The sequence below is a fragment of the Grampus griseus genome (assembly GCF_964374135.1).
Source record: "Grampus griseus genome assembly, chromosome: 1".
NCBI lineage: Eukaryota > Metazoa > Chordata > Mammalia > Artiodactyla > Delphinidae > Grampus > Grampus griseus.
In genome coordinates this window covers 118,266,420-118,294,114 of record NC_139017.1, presented here as the reverse complement: position 1 = coordinate 118,294,114, position 27,695 = coordinate 118,266,420, and the positions used below count along the sequence as shown (strand labels likewise).

Sequence of the window (27,695 nt, the reverse complement as noted above, 5' to 3'; positions counted from 1 at the left end):
AAGTTGGCTTGTCCTGATAAAGATCTTGACTTGTAGAGAAGGCGGGTGTTTCTTAATGAGGTGAGGCTATTCCTCCAGGAAAAGACTTTTCCCCCCACACCCTCTTCCCTCCCTTCATGTAAGGTTCCACCCTCTGGAAAAACAAAACTCTTTTTTTCCTTTTCCTAGAGGGACAGACCTCAATGAAGTTGGGAAACAATCTTAAGAGCAGTCCATCAGAGTGCTTACGGTCACAGCGGCCTCTTTGGACGAAGACTTGTACCATTCTTTCTCTTCTCGGTGTCAGCTTTTATTAGTGCGCTGGGGCTGGGGAGGCGGGCCAGATCGGCAGACACGGACAGCCTCTGACCCTCTGGAGTTGGTATGTGATAAGCAGCCCTAGCAGTGCCATGTATTGGAAAAGCGAGCAGATGTTTGTGTGTAAACTAGAAGAAAAGGACGTGCCGGAGCTGGCAGTTCCTCCCGAGAAGGTGAGCGACCCGACGCCTGGCCAGACCAGCTGAATCGCAGTTTCCTGCGAGCTGTTTGCGCTCCTAAATGAGGTTCAGAAATTACCTGTAACGGCCTCATCTTCAAACCTGGCAGTTTTTTTTTTTTTTCTTACGTAGTAACGTTAGTCAGTAATCATTGCCTCCCCTCCCCACAAGCTCACTTAACCTGAGGCCATGGAGACCGTAATTTGGGAGACGAAGCCTCAAGCCTAAGGCGCTCTCGGGTACATGTGAGTCGTGCTTTTGTTGTGTTTGCAGTGGTGAAAGGGCGGTGGGGAGAGTGAGTCGGGAGGTCCAGGCGGCTGTGGGGTGGGAAGGAACAGAGGCGCGGCTTCCCGCTCCCAGCCGCCGGCGGATGCTTGCGGGCCCTAAGGAGCTCCACCGGCCGTAGGGCGGTCCGCGCTGCCGCGGCCCCACAGCGAAATAGAAGCAGACGTGGTTCCAGGAAGGCCTCTGGATCCTAGGGCGGGCTACGAAGGCCATTTTACTTTAAAAGACCGAAAGAAGCCAACCCCAGGGCTCTCGAGTCACACCATTCTTCGAGTAGATGGGGGGAAACTGACAAACTCTCACCTCACTCTGGAGGCAGGAGCCGCGGCGTATCTCGCGTTTTAGGTTTGAAAATCATCTGCAGCCTGTTTGAGCGCCTCCGCCGGACCCGCACTGGGCACTGCTGACTTTGTCTTCGCGCCGACGCTGGCGGGGAACACTCGGCGAACTCGGGGCTCTTCTGCCTAAACTCTTTGTGTCTGCGGCGCTGGGTCCCGAGTAGGGAGCGCACCCGAGGGTCCCGGCGGAGAGCCCGAGGGACCGGGGGGCTCTGACAGTATCTCTTCTGGTGCTACCAGAGTGAGGGAAAGAGGGAGGCGAAGAGACAGAAATGCAGAAGTGTGGGCCGTTCGAGTTCTGGGACCCCCCCCCGCCCCCCAAGCTAGAGTTTCCGTAAACGAAGGCAGAAAAAGACCAGAGCGGCTGCGTTTTCGTTTAAGAACAAAACTCCTACAAAGGCTTGGAAACACTTGAGTAATGCGCGTTGTTGCTTTAAAACATTTTGACCGAGGTTGGGTGAGTTTTTTTTTTTTTAATGACACAAATTAAATTCAGCTGGATATTTTCCATTATTCGACCCGCTTTTTGCGCTAGCTAAAAATAATCCTTTAGTAGCTCAAATGTTGACTTACCGAGCAATAAGTGGCAATTTACACCTTAAAGAAACGAGTATAAATCACTCGCAGCTCTAATTGCTGTAAGTTTACGAAAGAGCTGCTGGCTCGGTTTAATCTGAAGCATTTTCATTCAAATTGTCATCGGAACAAACACCAGGCTTCTTAAATCCCGCTGTAATTAGCTTTCAAGTATCCTATTAAACCTCTTCACCTTTCGGGCTATCCAATTCAAAAAGCCCCCTTTTAAAAATATATATGTGTCTTGCTCTTTTAATTGAGGCTATTAAAGAAATCAAGTTCCTACCCCCACCCCCTTCTCAAATCCTCTTTTCTTCTCTCCCACTTCACCCCACCCCCATGCACCCCCTTTAGCCGGGTGATCCCTGCTCCGCTGTGATTGACGTCTAGAAAGAAACTGCTTTGTGCCGGGATGATTGTTATTAACTTGTTACCCCCGGCAGGGGGGCGGGGAACCGACGTGCTACGGTGAGCGCGGGGACCCGGAGCCCCGAGAGCGCGGCAGCGCGCCGGGCGAGCCCTTGGTGCTCCGGTTGCCGCCTAGTCGCGTGCTGAGGCTGCGCCGCCGCCGCCGCCCGCTGCCTGCAAGGGAGGCTGCGTCGGCGTCGGCTTGCCAGGCGCGCGCGGGCCCAGGCGCCCAGACGGCTGCACGTGCGGCCCGGAGCGCCGTGGGCCTTCATTAGTCCGCCCCGCGTGCGGAGAAGCTGAAGCTCTGGGCCGCACGTGCCGGCTCTGAACTTCTCGTCTCTGTTCCTCCCCACTTCCCCGCCCTCACCTCCTCAGTGCCAGGGGCTCATGTCGGAGGAGTGCGGGCGGACTGCAGCCCTGGCGGCCGGGAGGACTCGGAAAGGCGCCGGGGAAGAGGGACTGGTGAGTGGGTAGGGACCCGGGTGGCGGCGAGCCGGGCCGTGGGGAGGCAGCCCAAGGACGAAGGGCTGCTGTCCCCGCGCTCCTCCCCGGGCGCAGTTGGGCCCTCGGGGAGCGGGTGGAGAGGGGTTCTGGGGCGGGGGGAGAAGCTGAGCCAGTGTGGCGGGCTGCGCAGGGCCGCCAGGCGCCCCAGGTCCTTGAGGTCAGTGGTCTGCAGCCCCGGCGGGGGCGTGGTGGGAGCATGGACGCGGGGGGAGAGGGCGAGAAGCGGGACCTCAGAAACTAGGGGTGGTTTGGGGTAAGGGAGGGGAGGCTGTGAGGGAGCCCCCGTGGGTCTGTGGGATGGGGAGAGAAGGAGGGGTCTAGAACCGCCTGAGACCGCGCCTCGTGGCTTCCTGCAGGTGAGCCCCGAGGGAGTGGGGGACGAGGACTCGTGCTCCTCCTCGGCCCCACTGTCCCCGTCGTCCTCGCCCCGGTCCATGGCCTCGGGCTCCGTCTGCCCCCCTGGCAAGTGTGTGTGCAACAGCTGCGGCCTGGAGATCGTGGACAAGTACCTTCTCAAGGTAGGGCGGAGCCGCGAGGCCCAGGGGCAGCGGGGTTCCCCGAGAGCTCTGGGAGAAGAGAAAAGTTTACTTTCCCTCTCTTTTCCACTCAAGTTTTCGCTGGAGATTGTAGACTTTCTCAGCACTATGGCCCAGTCAGGGGCAACTCATGCGGTGGGAAAGAGTGGGAGAAGAAATCTTAGAATACCCGCTGTTGCAAAACTGCTTACGTGTGACCCATCCTGGTCTAGACGTGCCGATACCCTGGGTGGATGTGCTGGAGTTAGCCACCTACTTGTAGAGGAACAGAAGTGGGGAAATGCTTACCCATTCTGGAAACAGGGTCCTGCCCGATTATTTTTACTGAGCCTCGGGTTATGGTCCCTCCACCCCCAATAACACCCACACGTCTGCCTGCTTATGAGGACTCCACGTCTGTATATGTTGATCGATTTCCCCTTTTCAGTGTCTCCTTTGGTGAGAACCACTGTCAAGTGCCTTAAAGGGTCTTTTCTGGATAGATATTTTACAGTCTTATGTTTATTTACACTAACCTGAGGCTTTTCCAGAGTAAAAGTTCGTAGTAGCATTTAAATGAAAACCATTTTCAGTATCTTCCTCCTCTCATTAAGGTTTAATACTTCAGGGCCACCGAATGATTTTTTTTTTGTTAATGTCATCTTCATTGCTTAGTGGAAAAAAATGGAAATTGATGTAAATTTATACAAAACAGAAAGAAAGAAAAATACTTGGGATGAAGTGCTTCAAGTGGTGGTTTGAGAGTTGACTGTCTTGATTTGTTTTACTTCTCTCAAGATACTGTGGGGGAGTTTTGGAGTACAAATTCTGGCAGGCTAGTTACCCATGTCATTGCATGAAGGATCATAGTCCCTTGTGTCTTAATTCTAATACCATGGAATTTCAACTTCAATAGCTTTTTAAAACCACTATTTAAAATAATGATCTATCCTATACTGACTTAGTAGCAAACCAGTTCACTTTCTATTCTCCTCACCTCCCCCCACCCCAGTTTTTCAAAAGAATTCATTATGGAGAATATGAATTCAGAAAGCAAATTAGTGAGTTTCTTTAAATTTCTCCCTTAACATACAAAGCTGCTTCATCTGGGGAGTTGGAATGATACCCTGTAGATACAACCCAGATAAAGCACCAAAAGGAGTTTTGGTGAAAACGTTTAAAAAGTGACTAATTTACTTAATTGGTGGTTGATTCTTAAAGCTGGCTTTCTCTTTAAATCTGCATTCTTAAGATTCCCATTCCAGTGTTTCCACACCTGAGCCTTTTTGGATATTTAAAAACCATCTTTTGGATCAAACCTAGTTTCTTATTTTCAATGAGCCCTCTCAGTAATTAGCTTAATCTTTAAGAATGTTTCTTGATGGATCTATAATGGATCCACTACACAGCAGAAAGGATAAAGAAAAAAGTTATTATAAAGTGACTCAACATATCCTCTGGAATAGATAAAATCATTTTTAGTGTTCATCTTTTATACGTTAACATATGTTTATATGTTATATATGTGTATTGTATAAAATAATGTAAGTTATCTGAAGAGTCTTTTAAAGCTTTCCTTTGTAGTAGGACCAGAGTCCTCTCAATGAAGTCTTCTACATACAGTCTTAGTCCACCCCTTTTTGTACATATTAGTATATGTACAAGAAAACTAGCTGCTGCTTATTATATAGGAAACTAGTTCTAACAAAAGTTTGACACTTTATGATTAAAAACTGAGTTCTTAACTTTTTTGACCCCATTTTGTGTGCTTATTCTTCCAGATAAGTTTGAATTCAGTTTGAGTCACTGGTGAAAAAATAATTGTTAGACCTAATAGAATATTTGAGGGTATAACTGTTTAATATAGAAAAACACCATATTGTGAGGCAAGTTAAATGGAGTTAGAACAAAAAACATGAGAGGAGTTAGATGCATCTGTTGCCCCATCTAATACTTCAGTGTCCTGTCATTTGAGTGATTTTTTTTCTGACTTGGTCCTATATATGTATACATACAGAGATTGGATCAATGTAGCCATCAGGAAAGGTTTATAGTCGCCAGAATTTTCTCTGTTCACCTTACTTTCATCTCTGGAAAAGAAATGGAAGATGAAGGAGATTTTTTTTTTAAGTAAACTTTGAGGAAGGGTGGCAAACCAGGCGTTACATCTGGCTTTAGGGAACTAGAGAATGGCCATGACTCTTGCCCTGAAGCCTGCATCTAGCCTTGCTTAAAAAAAAAAAAAAAAGAGCCTGGATAACATCAAAATGCAGAAGGCCTTAAACAGTGGAATACTAAAGGAAACCTGTATTTCTACACTTTAACTTAATTGGGCCTGTTTGAGGAAAAAAATAGAAAGAAAATGCATCTCTAATTAATAGGACAGCATTCACCATTGTTAATTTTTTTATTTCGATTTCCTCAGATTTTTTTCCCTATTGTTTCCTATTGCTATTTTCCCTGTTTTCTTGTATGGTGAGCATGTAGTTCTTTTATAGCAAGACCAAAACTTAAAATTTCACTAAAATGATACTCTCATTAGTGCTTTGGAAAGAGACACATAACTGTAATTAGAAGCCAGTAAAACTTTCTTCAGCTTCGAAGGACCCTTTATATTTCATATCACAGAAAAATATGTTGAACAGTAACGCTAATATGATAGAATCATTGGACAAGATAGTCTTTATTATGAAATAGTTTAGCAAAAGCTGTATTTCACAATTTCCCATTTTTCCAATTTCCTAATTCTTATATTAGGCATTAGATCCATTTGTAGAGTATAACTGGTGTTTTTGCATCATTGCCGTTGTTTTAAATGAAATTTAATTAAGCATAAGCCTAGTTCTTGTGTCCATTTAACAAGAGCAAAATTTAGGAGCCTGCATTACAGGCAAATTGAATTCAATACACATCTTCGTTTTTGAAGGCTAAAGATGTGCCGCTTATACTATGATAGCAACAGTTTAAGGTAAGGCTATTTATGATTTGTCCCCTGATTTGACAATGTTTCATGCTCCTATATAGAATATAAAGTGCTGTGATTTATTAAATTAAATCAAAGCATTTAATGTCTTACTTCCTGAAGTATAAATGGCAAATAGTTGGGTACCTTTTTAGAACTGCTTATAATAGATTTATTTTTTTCCTCTAGTAACCAAATCATTAAAGTAGGGTTACCAATGCTTTTTGTTTTGATTATTTAATGTTAGACGGGAGCCAGGGCTTTGGCCATTTCAACATTTAAATCTACCTTAGGAATTTCTGTTTTGTAAGTAAAATGGATTGCCTGGCTTCTTTACACGGGTGAGTATTCCTTACAAAGCTTCTTTTCCATTTTCTTTCTCACTTTAACTAAAAAGTAGATTGAGAAGGGATGTGGCTTGAATTCTTTAGCTACCATGTTTCACGGTGGGAAGAATTTGGTCAAGGAAAAAAATATAAAACCAGTATGTAGGACTTCAAAGTGGCCAAAATTTTCCCTGTGTTCATATACGTTCGATAACAAAACAAAGCAAAAACAAACAAAAAAACCCTGAATAGACACTCAATTAAAAAAAAACCTGAATTTTTCAAAAGTATATTTTAAAAATTAAACACAAAGTGTATAACATGCTGCTGTGATTTTCTGGTTGAGGTCTAAAAGAGAATATATCTAGATGCGTATTTGTGTAAATGACACCTCTTAGATAGAAACATTCAGAGCATGTGTTAAAATATTAAGAGGCCAGCTTTTAAAATTGCCTGATACAGAAAACCAATGAAGGATACTCTTAAGTGTGTGGTATTAGAATGGCTTTTCATCCTAACCCCTTCTTCTTCACAGGTGAATGACCTGTGCTGGCATGTTCGGTGTCTCTCCTGTAGTGTCTGCAGGACCTCCTTAGGAAGGCATACCAGCTGTTATATTAAAGACAAAGACATTTTCTGCAAACTTGATTATTTCAGGTACACCGAAACTTTTTTTTTAGTAAGTAGATACTCCAAGAAGGTATTACACAAAGAGAATTTTGTAAATAGCCTTTCTTGTCCAGTTTTATTTACTGAAGCCCACTTTTTCTTATACAATGGATTTCAAAATGAGAATGCTTCATATTTTTGAGGTATAATTTGTATTAAAACAAATAAAATTAGCATGCTTATGTGTTTTAGGAACTCAGTATACAAAAATTAATTTTAAATAATTATTTCCACTTTGGCGAATGAAAGTTTTAGGTATTAAAAACAGGGAACTTCTTTGCTGTGCAGAGATATAAAGTATGAAATATAAGATGACTTATTATAACAAAGCCCTTTGTTCAGAGGGAGTAGCAAGACAAAAATGAAGTAATTATGGGGGAAAAACAATCAAGGTTTTGTTGTGCTTTTTCCAGTTTACTATAGAATGACCCCTCGTAATATACCTATAAAATGCCAGCAGTTTGGAAACTGATTAAACCATATTATTCAGAAGAAGTGACCATTCCAGTATCGGAAATACACCAAGTCTAATTACGTATTCTGCCTAAAAATCCTATTTCTTTTGTCCGTTCTTTGATCTTTGCTTTGTGAGACTGTATTTGCCTAGGATATTAAATGTAACATTTTCTCCACATGGTCTCTTTATAATAGTTTAAATGTAAAGTTTCTTCTAAGATAGCTCTCCACTAAGAATTAAATTCTATCTTGAAATTGAAATCATCCTTAAGCATGACTTTTGAAAATTATCACATTTTTTCCCTATTTGCATTTCCAAACGAAGAAGAATGTTCATTGTGAAATTGGGAAGTTAATATTACATACTGAAGTTTGTAATACTAATTATGTTATTTATACTCAATTTCAAAAACTGATTTAAGAGAGTTTAGTGATTGATTTGAATAAAATTGCTAGGTAATTTAAAGCACTTCATGAAATCCAGAGTCCTTTATTTTATAAAGTCATAGAATTTTATAATTACCCAAAACATATATTTCTCATTAGGTTTGCTCTCTGTTTCCTCAAAAATAGTAGCAGTTTGCCTCCTCTTTCACTTAAGATATGCTAATCTTAATTTTTTTTTTTTTTTGGTAATTTAAAGCCCCTTGAAATGTTTGGTTTCAGAGACTTATTGAAAGTCTAGTTCTTCAGGATTTTTTTTTATACTTCATATTTTATTATATTCTGAAATTTATTTTTATGATACAGTTTTTCAGATTAACTTAAAAACTGGCAATACCTCTATACTTATCTAGTTTAATGTGGATATGCCAGGTTATGACTGCAATTGTGGTAGGAGATATGACAGAGAGTGTCTGGTCACTAGGACTGAGAGAAAAAAGAAATCTTTACATCTGGCATTTTGTTAAGATTAACTTGCATTTAATGTCCAGATATGTGTCTAAAAGCTTTAGGTAATATTTCCCCTTCTCTTGTGGATGGTATTGCAACAGTTTGTTCACCAAAGGAAACATTTCTGAGTTTTCCTTCACTGAGGTTTCTGAGGTTTCCTCACACCAGAGTGAACAATTTCTGTTCTATTCATTCTTTGATAATATCAATTTAAAATGTTTTAACTTTAAAAAAATATTTAGAGCATTTTCTAATTATCTCAACTTGGTTTTAAGACGTCATTATTTATATCTTCAATGGTATGCTTTTGTATTTTTAGGTTTCAGTCTCGAGTGTGTGTGTGTGTGTGTGTGTGTGTTGAGTCTCTAGGTAATTTATAAATGCACTGTTATTTGTTACAAGAAGGATACTGAAACTCCTATGTCATTTATTTTAAAAGAAAAAAAATCCTTTTCTCCTTTAGAGTAACAATGAGAAGGTTTTATTTTATAAACAGGTTTGAATTATGATCCCATCTCAAGTCTCGATTGTGTACCATATGACTTTTAAAAAAATAATTGATTCCTGTTTCCTTTTCAAAAGATTTAAATACTTGGGTTAATCCAATGAGTAAATAATGTGTTAATTTAATCTTAGACTGATGAATATCTCACCAAGCATTAAAATCTTCACCTCCCACCCTTCTATTTATGTAGAAGGTATGGAACTCGCTGCTCTCGCTGTGGGAGGCACATCCATTCTACTGACTGGGTCCGGAGGGCCAAGGGGAATGTCTATCACTTGGCGTGCTTTGCCTGCTTTTCTTGCAAAAGGCAACTTTCCACAGGAGAGGAGTTTGCTTTGGTGGAAGAGAAAGTCCTCTGCAGAGTGCATTATGACTGCATGCTGGATAATTTAAAAAGAGAAGTGGAAAATGGTAAATATATACTTAAAATACTTTTGAACCTTTTGGGACAGTGAACACAGGGACAATAACGATTTTTCCTAAGGTCGTCTTAAAGCATTACTTTGTGCAGTGTAATTGTGGTGAAACTCATTAAGCCCTCTACTGTTGGTGATGGTCTCCATCTGTTTATTTACAAGAAAAGCCATGGCATATGTATTCGCCTGGTGCCATATTCTCAGGAAGCAGCCTTGAGTTTAGGGTTCTGTTTTGCTTTTGTAACCATTTGTTTCCTTGTATTTGCCTTTGTAAGGATGAGCTTTAGATGTGCACTTCCAAATTGGTACACTTTTGACTAAATATACAAGCCTACAGATGGAATATTGTTTCCACAGTATGTTTCTAGTATGTTCTAAAACTTAAGGGATTTGGCAAACTAGATGTATACAGTTTCATACCAAGCCAAGAGATGCAAGAAACCTATTATTGTATGATTGTTCATACAACAACCTATTATTGTATGAATGGTGTGTTTTTTAAATGCAGGTAATGGGATTAGTGTCGAAGGCGCCCTCCTCACAGACCAAGATGTCAATCATCCAAAACCAGCAAAAAGAGCTCGAACAAGCTTTACAGCAGATCAGCTCCAGGTAGACATGACAATGAATTTATGAGTTTTTGAAGCCCTTCCCCACCTAAAAAAAAAAAACAAAAACCACCAAACCCAAACTAACAAAGCCAAACAAAAAATAATCTCTATGGTGTCTTAAAACATTTTTGTTTTCAAAAAGGTTAGCCTGTGCTTTTTGTGAAAACTAACTTGTTAGATGTATGAAAACATTGCCCTAAATATTGTTTATCAATATTTTGAGAGTCATGATGTGATATGAACTCGTCATTCAAGTTCGTCTCCCTGGGGTCTGTTAGCATTTACATCAAAGTGGAAACAAAATGTTGATCTGTTCTGACTTCCTGATAAAAATTACTTTAACCCAGGCATTTACATTACTACATGTAATTGTGCTAGAAGATAAAATATTTGGGGACTCTTAACAGAAAGAGACGCTCAGTGTGTAGGTCTGTGGGACACTAATGTGTTCATCTTTTTAACAAACCACATTGAGTCTTTTAATGGACAAGATTGTACATTTTCTGAGTAGGAAAGAATTGTAAAGGCTTTACCATAAATAGGAGTCTACCGATTGACTCCAATCAAGTAGACCCTTCTTGTTTTTAAAGAGGGTAGAGGGAGTAATTCTATAATTTGATGCTAGAGGTTCATTATGTTCCCTGAAAAGGGAGGGATTATTTTCAACTTAGTTGCCCTTAATATAATTGTCATAAGTTCTGTTTATACAAATTGTCTTGAAAGGAATGAAATAATTACTCCTTGCTTTATATTTAAGTCTACGCATACAATGATTCTTTCTGGCATTTTTTTTCAGATAAAGAAATCACATTTTCTAAAAGATTAATGTGACTGAAATATTTGTTTTATGTTAAGGAGAGGTAACATCTGTAAAGCGCCTACCATGTATAGCTGGGTGCTTTACACATAGTATCCATCTTAGCTCAGACTTGTAAGGATATTTATACAATATTAAGAAATGAAGGTAATATTTTGAAAACTCACTTATAGTATTCTAATACTTGGCAGTATTTAAGATGAATGCAGTAAAAGAGGATTTTTATTTTGAGAATGATTAAGAAAGAAGCCTTGATATGACACAAATATTCCAAGGGAACTTAATGGCATTGGAAGCAATCTAGCATTAAAATCTAGATCTATTCTAAAAAATTTCCAAAAGATTGTTTTTGATTTCTTAATTTAGGCATAGACTGCATGGTCAGTAAGTAGGAAATGAAAGATAAGGCAGTTGAAAGAGATATCTGTTTGAACCTTGCTTTTCTGGATGCCTCATTTGGTTGTAATGAAGATCACGTAAAGCCCCAGGTTAGGAGATATGAATAGCTGTGGGAGATCTGGCAGCAAAATACCCAGTAGTTAAAAGGTGTCTGAGTTAAAATATAATCTCTAATATAAATATGTTCTGTTTATAAAGTGGGCGGTTTCCATGAAAGCCTGGCTGTAACTTTAATAATCATAAGGTTGATAGCTTTAGTTTGATATAAAAATTTATTAGTAAAAGGATACTGAAAATTTGAAACCACTTTAGGTAGATATACAATCTCATATAGGAAGATAGAGGCACTAATTAAATAGAAAGGGAATAATATTTGTGGAGGTCTTTGTATACCAAGTCTTATGCCAGACATTTTCTCTACATTATCTTCTTTTATCTCTTACAATTCCTTGATATAGGTAGCCTCATCCAAGAAGTGTAGGGACTCCCCCAGAGCAGACCACCAAGGGAATGGCAGAGAAGAGATTTGGACCCTGCTCCCCAAACCTCTGGTCTTTTCATTTTGCTTGGCCTCCCAGGAGACCATGAGTAGAACTGTGCCTTAACAAAGCTCCACTTAATGGCAGTGGCAGCTAAAACAAGAGTGAGATTCTGAATCTTGTAGATAGCCTTATAGTTTTAAATTGCAAATGTGCATAAACTATTTAAGCCATGCATTATTATATGAAAATGTGATCTGAATCATGTTTTAAAAATTTATATCAGGATCATAGGTTTTTAAAAATGAAAGCAGAAATTATATACTTTCAAAGCATGTTCTCATTTATTCAGTATTTATTAGCATCTATCTGTGCCAGGAATGGCTGAAACAAATGAGACACAATCCTTGTCCTCAAGTGTTCTTTGTAGCTTAGGAATCTAGGATAAGTTGAATCATTATACGTTGCCAGAACCTCTAATAAATCAGGCAGTGTACCTCATTGTCAAATTGTCCTACTTTTCAGACAGCTGAATATATTTAAGTAGTGCTTGAATTTAGCAAAACAATAAAATATAGGTGATCAGTAAGTCAAGACTATTCATAGACTACCTGGTTTGGACTTATACGACTTAAAATGAGAGGAACAAACAAATTTCCCAAATTCTTCTTTAGAAGCTTATGGGAAGAAAAAGTAGTTTGACTTTCAGAATAGAGTGCTATTTTGTGTTAGCAAAAATATTTCAAATATTGTCTCATTTGTATAAATTGTATTTTAAAGTTCTGGCAATACTATGGTTTGCTTATTGTAATTGGAAGTATTTGCTCAATGATTATTAATGTTAAACATGCCAGGGTTAGCACCTACTTTAATCTGCTTTCAGATCAAGTTGGTCAGCTGCTACTATGCAGACTCCTCACATTTCTGGTAGACATTCTGGCCTTAAAATGATGTGTCTACAGAGGCTTGCTCCTTGACCATGTTAAAAGAGCTCAGAAAAGGAGTAGGGTGGGTTTTGGCATCATTAGTGACCAGAGAGTAATGAAACCAAGTTAAAATTAGAAGGGTTCTTTTGTGAGACTAAACACTGATGAACACATCTTACTTTTCCTTTAGCATATTCTAGCTTTAAACCATCAGTGTTGATTTAAGTTTTCCTTTATTCCTTAATGAGAAATTGCTTTAGTAAATGTAATTTACTTCCATTATTAAACTTGTGAATTTGAAATGCATTTGTGAAAAGCATGCTGTTTTTGTTTTATAAATTATCAATAATGGCCTTACAAACAAATCTTCAAATATCTGTTCAGCTTTTCTGCTTGAAAAATTAAAAAACAAAGACATAATTAATTTGTTCATTCTTTTTTCTCTTTGGGATGTTACATGCTCAACTACGTATAAACACAACTCTATTTGTACATAAAGATATTAAAGTTAACACTTTTGGAGTAGGAGAGGAAGAAAGAAGTGAGCTGGGCGAGATTATAAACTTTTAGGCTGATTCTGCCCATTTTTTTAAAGAAAAAATACATGTGCTGTTTACAGCGAGTGTGTGGACAAGTGTAGTTGGATAGGAAGCCAGGAATACCTTATTCTGGAAGAGTCACTATCAGCGAGAACTTAACTGAAAAAAATTATATAATTTGTAAACTTCATAAGGTTTCCTGGAACAACATCGGTCTTTTTCTCCACGCTATCTTCAGATTTTCCTCACATTGTCGAGGTTCATTCCGTCACAAAGTCTTCACTGTGTGACAGGAAGGGGGATTAACTCCTGCGGATATGAAGAATAAGACAGTCCCTTTGCCCTCAAGAAACTTCACTATCTGCTATGGAGAGCTCGACTTGCTAACACATTAGTTAGCTACCCAGTGACAAGTGCAGTGGCAAAAGATAGTATTATATGAGGAGCATAGTGGAGAATGCAGTTAATATTGCCTCCTGGAAATGGTGTCGAGGTCAGCAGGACTTAAGGTCATTAGGTAGATTACCCTCATCACATGCCCACAGACATGCACAATCATGTTGGGTGCCAGACTCCCCTTTCTCATTCTTATAATACTTTCTTTATATTTTATAATACTTCCCTCTATTGACTTTTAAGTAATAAAATTCAAATATCCCACTTGATTTCCGTGATTTCCTTTTCTGAAAGAATCCAAAGCCCTTGGTGTGTGCTTTTATTCTGGTACTCCTCCCTCCCCCCACCCCAACTCCTCACCTCTCACTTTAGCTCGTATTGTTGCTAATTATTGGCATGCGTATATCTTCTCCTAGGAAGTTGAGACCAGAATCACTTGGGAGCTTTTCCATCTATAAATGTTTAGATCTCAGGAAATTCTTATTCAATGGGCTGATGGGTGTCTCTTTTTAAGATCCCAGATGTTCCTTTGCATAGAGCAAGTGCTCAAAACAATTAATGATGGAGTCATTACAATTAAGTGGAATCCATCTGTTGCACTGTCTACTTTTGCAGACTGATAAAAATTGTGGTAGGGGCCTTGAACCTGTTTTGCTCAGTAGAGGCTGAAGATTAAAAAAATATTTTTTTAAGTTTTCTAATGCTAGCAATTTTTAACAAAACGGAAAAAATAGTAAAGAGACTTACACTATTATGCATTTGTGGGTTGTCAGAATGGAAGAAAAGGTGAGCTTATTTTTAACAGCATAGTTGAGACAAGTTTTTATGTTGAAATAGATTTTTTTTAAGATTTCAACATAGCAACTTGTGCATAAATGTACACAATATGCATTCTTTTTTTATACATACTTCCCCATATTGATTTTCAAGTAATAAAATGCAAGTATCCCATTTTCTTGTGCATGTCTTATCTCTCCTGTCATCAAAATGCATAAGATTGAGCTTCTTATTTTTAGCTATTTACCACCTACACTTTTTTAAAAAACAGGTTATGCAAGCACAATTTGCTCAGGACAACAACCCAGATGCACAGACTCTCCAGAAACTGGCAGAAAGGACAGGCTTGAGCAGACGTGTGATACAGGTGATTATTTTAAAGGTTAATCAAGAGATGTTAAAAGTTCTAGGTCTTTTTTTTCCCCCCCTTTTGGTATCTGGTTTATTTCACTTAGCATAATGTTCATCCAGGTTGTAACATGTATCAGTACTTCGTTCCTTTTTATGGTTGGATAATATTCCAGTGTATGTACCACATTTTATTTGTCCATGGACGAATATTTGGGTCATTTCCACTTTTTGGCTATTATGAATAATGCTGCTATACATATCAGCACACAAGTATCTGTTTGAACGCTTGCTTTCGGTTCCTTTAGATATATACCTAGGAATGGAATTGCTGGATCATATGGTAATTCTGGGTTTAGCTTTTTTTTTTTAATAGATCTTTATTGGAGTATAATTACTTCACAATACTGTGTTAGTTTCTGTTGCACAACAAAGCGAATCAGCCATATGCATACACATGTCCCCATATCCCCTCCCTCTTGAGCCTCCCTCCCATCCTCCCTATCCCACCCGTCTAGGTCATCGCAAAGCACCAAGCCTATCTCCCTGTGCTATGCAGCAGCTTCCCACCAACCAACTATTTTACATTCGATAGTGTATGTATGTCGATGCTACTCTCACTTCACCCCAGCTTCGCCCTGCCACCCCACGTCCTCAAGTCCATTCTCTATGTCTACATCTTTATTCCTGCCCTGCAACTAGGTTTATCAGTACCATTTTTTTTTTAAGATTCCATATATGCGTGTTAGCATAATGAAACAACAGACAAAGGATTAATCTCCAAAGTATACAAACAGCTCATGGAGCTCAATATCAAAAAAAACAAACAATCCAGTTATTCTAGGTCTTTAAAAGTGTAAATTGTTGTGGGGGGGTTTGTTTTGTTTTTTGTTGTTGTCATTGTTTTGTCTTGTGAAGAAATATGAAAGCATTAGCTTGCCATTTTAGGTCTCTTCACACTCGAATCAATTTTTTTAAAACCTGATAATTAGCCTGCTTGGTCTAGGCTTCCATTTGTTGACCATTCATTCATTGCTCAGAGCAACCCTAAGGATCCTCAGGCTAAAAAGACAGCTGTGGTTCCAAGCTAGATCCGGTTTTGAGGCCAGAATTTTTTTCTACTTTTCTATTATTGTGTATGTGAGTGAGTGGGGGAGGGGTGGGCAAGAGGTGGGATATCTATGGCCTTTGTTAAAGATCCTGGTAGAGGGAGTGATGTAAACAAAACTAGGGAAGGATGAGTTAGAGCAAATCTGTTGACAGATAAGATTTATGTTTGCAGATTGTGGGGGGATGGAATTATTGGAGCTGAACTTGGAGAGGCTGTACATGTAGAGTTCTCTTCTGAGCAGGAAGAGATTTTACGTGATTTTAGGAAGAAAGGTCTGGTGACAGTATGTGGGAAGAATTAGAGTTGGGAGAGGCTGCATAGAAATTGACACATTAGATGTGATGCCCAGCAAAATAGTAATTTTTTTGAAAAGAGATTTAACTGAGGTAGTGGCCTAGAATTCATCCGAAAACGTTTTATTGACTGAACACTGATGGCAGGTACTGGATGCTAGAGAGACAAGAAAAGGACTGTATACTGTAATGGGGACAAGAAAAGGACTGGATACTGTAATGGGGAAGCAGAGAGACATCAAAGATGACTCTTAAATTTGAAGTCAAAGTATCCATGGGAATGGTGCTATTGACAGAAATATTATAGGTGTTTTTAAAAACGGGTTTGGTAGTTGGGAGGGAGATGAATTCCCTTCTAGCTGTGATAATCAGATAACGATGGTAGCAGTTGAGCACATAAACAAGTATTTTAAGGATGAACAGGACTCAAACAGAGAGATCCAGTCCCATGAAATTGGGTAAGATCCTTTCAAAAGATATCACGGACAATAAAAAGGGAAGAACGGACTTTATGGAGAGAGCTGTTTGAATTGGGCCATTACAGTCAGAATCAAGGAATGAATCTGGTATAGAAGCATCATGGAGGGCCAAGGAGTTAGGTGGGTTCAAGATGGAAGTGGTCAACTGTGTCAAGATTTTCTACTACCTTCAGATCAGGGAAGTGGAAAATAATTTTAAATAATATTTAAGGTTAAAAAAGGTGTAAAGAATTAATAATGCTAGTGACTGTAACTATCGAGATGAAGTTCAGTGGGGAGAAAAAGGTTAAGTCCAACACTGCACATATAATGTTTTACTTCTTAAATTGGGTGATTGGTAAGCAGGTATTTATTCTTTAGTTTATTAAGCCTGAAGTATTTCATAATTAAAAAATCATTTATACCAAGAAGTCAGTGGGAGAGACTTGATGATACTGTATCTTCTCCAAAGACCTAGATTCCCAGTGGATTTGGTTGGGTGCAGTGTAATGAGGCTCTCTGAAAAGGCAAGTCCCGTGACCTCAGTATTTTTCAAATGTCCAGGGTATTGTGTTTGTTTCAGAGTGCCAAATTTTAGAAAGGGACTAACAGGGAACCAATGTGAAAAGAGTGCCCCCTTTACAGGAAGGTTAAGGTCATGAAAGTCTAGAAATTATGTGCTGGTATTAACAGCAACAGGGATATTTATCTGGAAAAAAGATCCAGAGATGGTGAGGGAAGGAATATAAACAGTATAAACAGAATAGGTGTCTTTAAACGTATGTGAAAGGCTGTCCCACAGGCAGCGGGATTGGGTATCTGCAAGGGAATGTAGGAAAGAAACAGATTTCACTCACTATCAACAATTTTCTCAGTATGTAAGTCTACAAAAATGGCATAGGCTACCATCGAGGTAGTGAGTCCCTGTACCTGGAAGTGAAGCTTCCTTTGTTGAGGTAGTTCAAACTTAATGGTCTGAGGGGTCCTTGTAATCTAAGACTCTATACGTTCAATGACAGTGACTGCTGTAGCTAAGTCAGATTCATGATTATTATGTTTTAGATTATTTTGAAGTTGGAAGGAAAGGAAAACGGAGGGTTTTCTGAGAGCTTTTCTTATTATTTGAAGAAATAAGGACTGCAGACAGACATCTGTCATGTAATTTCCAGGTATTTAGGTCACCAGTATTATGAGCAAGTTAACTTCATTTCAAGCACTAGAACTTGGAGAATATGCTGTTGGATGGTGGCTTTTAATATGTGAGGATTGAATTTAAATATTTTTGATAAGATGGCAAAGGAAGGAGTACTAGCAATTCAAATATATAGTCCGTCACAGTATTTTTGAAGGATTAATTACAGTGATCTCAAATCGTAGTCATAACCTCTTCGCCTAGCCTACTTCCTAGCATTGGACACACTTTAGAAAAGTTAAAGAAAAGAGACTTGATTACTAGGCCTTGATTCTGATATGCAAACTAGGCTACCCAAAGATTAGGTAGAAGTAATGTTCTTATACAGGGTGTAAGTACAGGTCTCACCTTTACTAGCTAAAGTCTGCATAGTGAGACATTATAACAGAGCAGATCGTCACTGAGCTGAAATCACAGAATAAAGATGGATGATTTTACTTTTCACACTCTGCATTCAGATACAATCACTGTTAACATACCCTTTCAGAGAGGTGAATTATGAATTGTGTATCTTACAGAAACATGATAAAACACTGCTATTTCTTCCAGTCAGTGTGCTCGAAGTTGGCTTTCCATATTAAGATCTACATCATTTTTATTGCTACACATATTGAGCATAGCACAATTTATTTAGTTTATTTCCAATTTTTTACTATCATAAAAATGCTGTAGTGAACAACATTGTGTGTATACCTTGCATGTTTGTTTGGTAGTGTCCGTAGGATAAATTTCTAAAAGTGGGATTGTTGAGTCAAAAGATAGAACATTTTTGGGCCTTTGACTGATAGTACAAAAATTGCCTTGCAGGAAGTTCATAACCAATTTATTCTACCAGGACCTATGTGTGAAATTTCCCTTTCCCCAACGCACGTAAATCCTAAAAACTGTCATTCTTTTACATCCTTTCCAATTTGGCAGTCAGAAAATGTCATTGTTTTCATGTATATTTCTTTTATTGTCAGTAAACCTTAACGTGTGCTTATTTTGAAAATAAAATTTGTATTTTTTAGTGCTCTTTTCTATTGGGTTATTTCTTTTCTCTTTATCGTACTGATGTTTATTGTTTATCATAGTTAAACTTTCATAGTTTATCAGTTTCCCTTTCACTTATTTTTTCCACATAGAAATTTTACATGGTTTTGTATTCAAATCTCTTAATATTTTTTTCTCATAGCTTTGGCTCCACCTAGAGAGTATATCAACATTGGCTTTTGTTTCCTTAAACATTTATGGTCGCAATTATTTACACCTAAACCCTAATTTATCTGGAATTGACTTTTGATAACATGTTGTAAAGTAGGGAGTTTTCTATTTCTTTTCTCCCAAACTATTAGCCAGCTCCCTCTAAATATTATGCCAATACTGATTTCCCAATAATTTAAAGTTCCATCTTTTTCATACATTAAATTCTCGTATTTGACTCTTTGGGTTTTCTGAGAGATTCATCTTATGCATTAGTCTTTTCTTTTGCAGAATGTCTACATGGCCTGCTTTCAGCTTATGTATTTTACAATTTAGAACTCAAATTTTTTAAAAGAGTATGTTGCTCATAAGAAATTTTAACCCTTGTTAGAGGTTTGAAAGCAGAAGAAGGAAATTTTAAGTCAGTGAGGAGAGTCAAAAGGACTGCATTTTATTCCTGAAGCTAGGTAGCCCTCATGTCAGAAGTTGTTTTCTGATGTCTGGAATCTTCAACTATATTTTGCTGTGCAAGTTACATGACACTTTGTGTTTTCAAACCTCTCTCTGCTTAATTACCTGTTGATCTTTCCAAGGAGCTATTTGAATTAGCATTAAGGTAGTCCTTCTACTGTTTATGTCATGCTTTCTTCATCTTTATTTACAAAGTCTGAGATTTTTAAAAATAACTGAACAGTTTCCATCCAATATATAATTTATTGGAGACATAAGATACTTTGAAGAAACTCTGGGAATCATAGCACCATGTGTTTTAGGTTATATGTAGTCCTCTGGGGTGCTTGTCTTCCGGGCACTGTCAGGGGAAAAGGCAGGTGGCAGCAGTTCCTGCTTACAAGTTGGAGAATGTGTGAGTGTGTCTTCTTGGCTGGGTGGGTGACAGCAGTGGCACCTGTTAAGGAGCCTCTGGAGGAACTGTGACTGAAGACTTTGGGTAAAGTCTCTGTATAGGTACCTAAGAGTCTAACTAACGCTCCAGAAGAAGGGGGAGAAGGCTGTGACTTCTCACTCCTTTTTCTTGATACATGCCTAAGCTTGTTCCTGAAATATACCTCAGGTGCTACCACTCAGCCACGTGCTCAGACGCCATTGTATTATTGGTTTCTGTTCCTTTGGTTTTAACCCCTTGAGTTTATACTTTGCAGACTTCTGTTTGTGAGTCCCAAGGACAAGGTGTGCCTTTTGATATCAGGGCAACTTTTTCACATAAATCTTTTTTGCAGCTTCCTTCTGTTCCACATTATTTAGCTCTGATTCCCTAGTGCCATCAAGTACCTACCTACCAGCCCTAGGTAGAGACTTATGCCCCTAGCCTTCTCCCCTGATCCCCAAATGTTCTTACCCTAATTTCCTTAATGTTTTTATCCCTCCACTTCGCTGTCTTCTTATGACAGAATTGTTCTGAGTGATAGCAAATAAATACTATAATATTTTAATAGAGAAACACTCTGTAGACAAGTTTTATCTAAGAGCAGGGAGTTCAAATGCATGTAGCTTAGATACTGGAAGCAATCTGGGCAGTCTAGCCTTACTTACCCTGACCTGCACATAAAACTCTGCTTACCCAGAATATGCTTCCTTTATTTCTGTGATAGAGTGGACAACAGGCTGGTTAGCTCTTTACATTCGGTGAACTGTTTCACCAGTGGATGTGTTTGTTATTTTATTCTGCTTAAATATCACTAGTTGTTTCTTATTATAAGCCTAACCTTAACCTGCTTCTTAGAGAATAGCCTATGTATTTACTAAGAGAAATTGAACTCAGCAGGTTACAGTGTGACTGGAATAACTGAATCAAGAGGTTTGTAGAAAGCTTTAAGCTCTCAGTAGGGATTTTAGTCATTTGAAAAACGATTTAAAATAAGTCCAGCAGGTGTCTGAGAATACATTTAGTAGTGCATTTTTTAAAGTTTTCTGATGAAAGGACTTTTTCTGTTTTCCTTTTTGTCCTAAATGCCAGTAGTAAAACCAAGGAAACTTTTCTGGAATTTTGAATCCCTTAGCCCATTTTTATTTTGGAAGATGCTGGCTTAGTATAGAATCAGTTTTTAAGTAAATCAACAAATAATTATTATTTGGGCAAAGAAAATGACCATTGATAACTGTGCAAAATTGTTTCTCTTGTGTCCACAGAATTCTTTTTTAGAAAGCTTATTTAGATTTATGCTGCGCTTATATGGTAGAGTGAGGTTGCATTCCTTGGTAAACTGAACTGGTAATGTAGTCAACTGATGATGTGACATAGCTACATTGCTTTTCTCCTCCCTCAGGTGTGGTTTCAGAACTGTAGAGCACGCCACAAGAAACACGTCAGTCCTAATCACTCCTCCTCTGCCCCAGTTACAGCGGTCCCGCCCTCCAGGCTGTCTCCACCCATGTTAGAAGAAATGGCTTATTCTGCCTATGTGCCCCAAGATGGGACAATGTTAACAGCGCTGCATAGTTACATGGATGGTAGGTATCCTAATATTTAACAGCTGCCTCCCAAGCAATCAACTTCTGGTACCTTCTAATAGTATATTATTGATATACTATTCACATTTTTAACTATTACCTCAGTAGGAGCTGAAAAATATTGTCGGGGGTGGGTGTAGTAGGGAGAACTACCCAACATTCTTATTTCGGTGACTGCCTTTTAAGGGACAAGTTTAACACTCACCTTACGGCTAAAATACAAGTATTGATAATGACTCATAGTGCTTGATTTTAACTTAGGAAAAACATTCTCTTTGTTTTCTCCTGATAACTATTTAAATAATTTATTTTCCTATGGTCAGAGAAAGTATTCACACTCAGATTTTTAGATTGGGGTTTACTGAGTTTTGTTAAAGAAACTTTTTTATTGAAGCAAAACATACATATAGAAAAGTGCACACATAAGTATTCAGCTTGATGAATTAATAAAATGAACATATCCATGTAAGTACTACCCAGATGAAGTAGTAAAACGCAGTTAGCACCCTGGAAGCCTCTCTTATGTCCCCTCCCAATCATTATCCTCTTCCTCCAAAGTAATATTGTGTTGACCTCTAAAATCATGTTCTAGTTTTGCCTGTTTTTGAGCTTTATATGAATCGAACCATGCAGAATGTATTCTTGTGTCTCACTTCCTTCAACTACAGTGTTTGTGAGATTCATCTGTATTGTTGCAAGAATCAGTGATTTGTTTGTTTTCATTGTTATACAGAATTCCACTGTAGGAATATACCACAATCCACTTTAGGGTTGATAGACATTTGCATTATTTCCAGTTATGCATATGCTGCGATGGACCTTATTGTACATGCCTTTTGGTGCCTGTTAATTCACAGTTTGATTTGGTCTATACCTGGGAGTAGAACATAGGGTCCTGGCTACACATATGTTCAATTTTAGTTGATTCTGCCAAAAAGTTTCCAATAGTGGTTGAACCAGTTTACACTGAGACCAGCAGCACATGAGAGTTCAAGGTGCTTCACATCCTTGCTAACACTTGGTATAGTGTGACTTCTTAATTTAGCCAATTTAGTTGTGTAGTGTTATCTCATTATTTTCATTTGCTTTTCCCTCATCACTGATGAGACTGAGCATTTTTTCATTGGGCATTTGTATCTTCTTTTTGTGAAGAGCTTATTCATGTCTTTTGCTTGTTGGTCTGTTGGCTTGTCTGTTTTGTTTTTTCCTTGATTTGTTCTAGTTTTGGCTATATATTGAATATAAATAAGTTTTTTGATGATTGTATGTGTTGCAGATATCTCCTCTTCAGTGGTTTGCTTTTTCTCCTCTCTTAAGAGTATGTTTTATTGAGCACAAGTTCCTAATTTTAATGTAGTTCATTTCATCAGTTTTTTTCCTTCATGGGGAGTGCTTTTCTTGTGACCTGTTCAAGAAATTGTTCCTACTCAAAGATAATGAAGATATTTCTCCTATGTTATCTTCTAGAAATTTTGTTAAATTTGTTTTACCTTTGACATTTAGATTTACAGTCCATCTACAATTGAATTTTGTATGTGGTGTAAAATAAGGAGCAAAGTTTTTGTTATGCTTATGAAAGTGCCAATTTCTCAGGGGCTTTGCTGTGCCACACTTATCATAAATCAAGTATCCATATAATTTATGTGTCAATTTCTGTACCCTCTGTTCTGTTTTATTGGTCTATTTATTTTTATATCAATACCTAATTGTTTAAATAATGCTAGGCCTATATTCTTGATATCCAGTAGTACAACCTTGTCCTACTTCGTTGTTCATTTGTATTGCCATAAATTTTTCCACCAAAAAAGAGAAAACAATTGAGATTTTGATATCTATTAGATCCATTTGTAGGAAACTGCTATCTTAATAATATTGTCTTCCATACCATGATCTTAGTCTGTCTTTCTATTTATTTAGGTCATCTTCAAATGCTCTCTTATATTCTAGAATTTTCTGTTTAGTAATCTTGCACATGTTTTGTTAGATTTATTCGTAAGTTTTTGTTTTGATGCAGTTGTAAATGGTTTTTCCTCTGTATGTGGAAATCTAGGCTGGCAGCTGTTTCCTTTCAGCACTTTGGCAGTATGAATTATATTGTCTTCTTGCTTCCATTGTTTCTGTGGTTTAGAATATAGATAGTTAATTAACTTGATACCACTTATTGTTGAAGTCAGCTGTTGGTCTTATTCTTTCTCCTTTAAAAGTGAATCTCTTTTTTTCCCCAGCTTTTCTCTTTATGTTTGGTTTTCAGTTTTAGTATAGTGTGCCTAAATATGCTTCTTGAATAGGTAGTTTGATGTATTTCACTATGCAAAAGGATCAGATTTTGTCTCTTCAAGTATGGTTTCTACCCTTATTGAAAAAGTCCATATTTTCCAGCATTTTGACCGTCCATGTTCCAGTCTAGATATTCTTCTGACCTATCTTCCAGTTCACTAATTCTCTCTCTGTCTAGGCTGTAAAACTCATCCACTGAGTTCTTAATTTCAGTTATTGTGTTTTCAGTTTTTAGAATTTCCATTTCATTCTTTTATATAGTTTTCACTTCTGTGCCAGAATTATCTATTTTATCACTTTATTCCTTAACAAAATTGTTATATTAATTATAGTTACACTTAAGGACATATCTGACAACTCCAGTATTTTGTGGGTCTGTTCTATTGTTTTTTCCTCTTTGTTTTCATTCAAGTCATGTCTTATTTGCCTTGTTGTTTTTTTATTGCACTTCAGATGTTAGGTATGAAAACTATAAATAATTTGAGGCTCTGGTTAATACCTTCCACCAGAGAGGATTTAGTTTTGCCTTTGGCAGGCGGTTAGGTCAGAGGGAGATCAACTTAATCCAATCAGGCATCAGTCCTCACAAGGGCTGGTGTATTTCGGGGTCACTACTCCTTGGAACTAGCCTTTTGGGATCCCCCCAAAAGCTTACATTTTGTTTTGTTTTGTGTCTGTCATTTTTTTTTTGAATTTTATTTTATTTATTTTTTTATACAGCAGGTTCTTATTAGTCATCCATTTTATACACATCAGTGTATACATATCAATCCCAATCTCCCAATTCATCACACCCCCACCCCCACCCCCTGCTGCTTTCCCCCGTTGGTGTCCATACGTTTGTTCTCTACATCTGTGTCTCAATTTCTGCCCTGCAAACCGGTCATCTGTACCGTTTTTCTAGGTTCCACATATATGTGTTAATATACGATATTTGTTTTTCTCTTTCTGACTTACTTCACTCTGTATGACAGTCTCTAGATCCATCCACGTCTCTACAAATGACCCAATTTCATTTCTTTTGACGGCTGAGTAGTATTCCATTGTATATATGTACCACATCTTTATCCATTTGTCTGTCGATGGGCATTTAGGTTGCTTCCATGACCTGGCTATTGTAAATAGTGCTGCAGTGAACATTGGGGTGCGTGTGTCTTTTTGAATTATGGTTTTCTCTGGGTATATGCCCAGTAGTGGGATTGCTGGGCCATATGGTAATTCTTTTTTTAGTTTTTTAAGGAACTTCCATACTGTTCTCCATAGTGGCTGTGTCAATTTACATTCCCACCAACAGTGCAAGAGAGTTCCCTTTTCTCCATACCCTCTCCAGCACTTGTTGTTTGTTGATTTTCAGATGATGCCCATTCTATCTGGTGTGAGGTGATACCTCATTGTAGTTTTGATTTCCATTTCTCTAATAATTAGTGTTGTTGAGCAGCTTTTCATGTGCTTCTTGGCCATCTGTATGTCTTATTTGGAGAAATGTCTATTTAGGTCTTCTGCCCATTTTTCCATTGGGTTGTTTGTTTTTTTAATATTGAGATGCATGAGCTCTTTATATATTTTGGAGATTAATCCTTTGTCCGTTGATTTGTTTGCAAATATTTTCTCCCATTCTGAGGGTTTTCTTTTCGTCTTGTTTATGGTTTCCTTTGCTGTGCAAAAGCTTTTAAGTTTCATTAGGTCCCATTTGTTTATTTTTGTTTTTATTCCCATTACTCCAGGAGGTGGATCAAAAAAGATCTTGCTGTGATTTATGTCAAAGCGTGCTCTTCCTATGTTTTCCTCTAAGGGTTTTATAGTGTCCGGTCTTACATTTAGGTCTCTAATCCATTTTGAGTTTATTTTTGCGTATGGTGTTAGGGAGTGTTCTAATTTCATTCTTTTACATGTAGCTGTCCAGTTTTCCCAGCACCACTTATTGAAGAGACTGTCTTTTCTCCATTGTATATCCAATTAGGCATCAGTCCTCACAAGGACTGGTGTATTTCGGGGTCACTACTCCTTGGAACTAGCTTTTTGGGATCCCCAGAAAATCTTACATTTTGTTTTGTTTTGTGTCTGTCATTTTTAACGAGGGCTTCTCTTCAGTGGTCCCTGATCTTTCATATTTATTCCCCACCACCCAAAGTCTAACTCCTGAAAACTTTGCTAAATGTCTCAGCCTCTCACACTCCTTTTCTTTTAAAATTGTTACCAAACTTGTGGAGGAAATGTAGCCTCATTTTATTTCCCTCCTTCTCTGGGACTTGACTTTGCAAGTTCTCACTACCTGGGTATCTTTCAGATGTCTTCAAATAGATTTCTAAAAATTTTGTCCAGCTTTCTTAATTGCTCTTAGAGGGACATTTGGTTTGAAGCAACATAGTTCTTACTGAGAGTGGAAAGTTCATTTTAAGGTTTGATTAAAGAAAAAATCAGAGCCTGTACCATTGATGCATTTACCTACACTAGGATTAAAGTTGTGTGTGTTCACATGAATGACTATAGTGTTGCCCAAGTCAAATGTGTTTTGATGTATGTTTAGGGACGAGGCAGTTCAGCATTCATAAATGAGAATTTGGGGCAGGGGTCACCCTATAGAGGCACCTTCGTATGAAAGCTAGCAACGTCTATGCAGGCAAAGCTCACGTGTTTCTAGCTGCAGGGTAAAGTGCAGTGAATGGGGTATGGATGGAGGACAGTAAAGTGGCAAAAGCTTGTGACCCCAAGTAAAGATTTTGGGGTAAACCATTCCTGGATTCTCATTTAATACTATACTCACTGTGCTGAATAAGCTAATGCTCCTGCTGAGGTCAGTGGAATGAGTGTAGCTTGGTGCCCTCAGCTATAAAATCAGTAGTGAGAGAACATTGCCTTGGATTGTTTTTTGTTTGTTTTTTAAATCAGTTTTATTTACCCTACAAAACTGATCCACAAATTTCTTTCTATTTTGTAGCTCATTCACCAACAACCCTTGGACTCCAGCCCTTGTTACCCCATTCAATGACACAACTGCCAATAAGTCATACCTAATTCCTTTTTTCAGGGATAGAAATGATTAAGGATATAAACTTGTCATTTATTATGTATAAAATACCATTGAAAATATATTAATGTTAATTTTTTATTTAACATCCAAAGCATTTCCAACATCACTTTGCTGCCCAGGTATGTATCTCTAGTTGGCCTGCAAGACACTTTTATTGATTCTTCATTTTTTTGTAAAACTTATGTTTACAAGAAGAAAACAAATCAAAACTTTTTTTTGTATTGTATGGAAATAGTTCACTCGAGTGTGTATCTGTTAATTTATTTGTCATCAAAAGAGCACTTTGCCTAAAAGAAAGGACTGACAAGTGTGCAAAATGTTTACAATCCTTTGTGAAATTGTAGTGTATCATTAGTTTGTATCTGTAAGTTATTGTTATAAATATTACCTGTATTTTTTGTTATATACAGCTTTATACTTTGAAGCTTGTATCTGTGAATTTGCAACTGAAATTTATTTTGCCAATGTTTTCTGAATGAACTGAATAAAGCTTCTGTTGTAGCATGCCATGCAAACACATTATTGTGTTTGTGGTTGATGAACTATGGCTGTAAATAACACTATAGTTTAATAAGCCCATCATTCTAAGTTTATTAAACATTTTCCATTCTTGTGAAATTTTCAACCAATTAATCCTGTGTGTGTGTGTGTGTTTTCAGCAGTAAGTTGACGTTAGCCTCTTTCAAATATAACAATTCTTAATTTTAAAAAGTCATTTTGTTTTGAGCTGTGTTGTGAGTACATTTTAATAGAAAACTTATTTGTAGATGATTGCACTTACTCAACAAAAGAATACATGAAAATATCTAATTTGGCAGATTGTCCCTTTTGAACTATCTAATAAAATTGATATGAAAGAAAAGGCAGAGCACTTTTCAAAATGACCTTTTGGGGTGTCCCAAATCAGAAATGAAATGTGGGCCATAGGAATATTTTTCTTCAGGGTTGAAAAAGGAGGACTAGAAATATTTGGAGTTTGTGATCAATGCTTCTAGAGCAGAGACTCTTTACTTTTTCTTCCTAGTGAACCCTCTTTAGGGATTGTGATTCTGAGAGCTGA

General features: G+C 38.1%; 1 protein-coding gene across 2 annotated transcripts; it reads left to right on the top strand.

Annotated features, from left to right (window-relative positions):
• Positions 1–389: 389 nt before the first annotated feature.
• On the top strand, positions 390–26,661 carry LHX8 (LIM homeobox 8; the record flags this gene model as incomplete). Of its 2 annotated transcripts, none has more annotated exons than XM_082673756.1 (9): positions 390–470; positions 2,459–2,545; positions 2,944–3,105; positions 6,926–7,047; positions 9,105–9,325; positions 9,839–9,942; positions 14,546–14,641; positions 21,144–21,327; positions 26,543–26,661. In XM_082673756.1, 9 exons carry the CDS (start codon positions 390–392, stop codon positions 26,617–26,619), a joined length of 1,134 nt encoding a protein of 377 aa, XP_082529882.1. The 2 variants fall into 2 exon arrangements, with proteins under 2 accessions (XP_082529882.1, XP_082529883.1); XM_082673757.1 differs by having other exon boundaries at positions 26,547–26,593.
• Between the last annotated feature and the right edge of the window lie 1,034 nt (positions 26,662–27,695).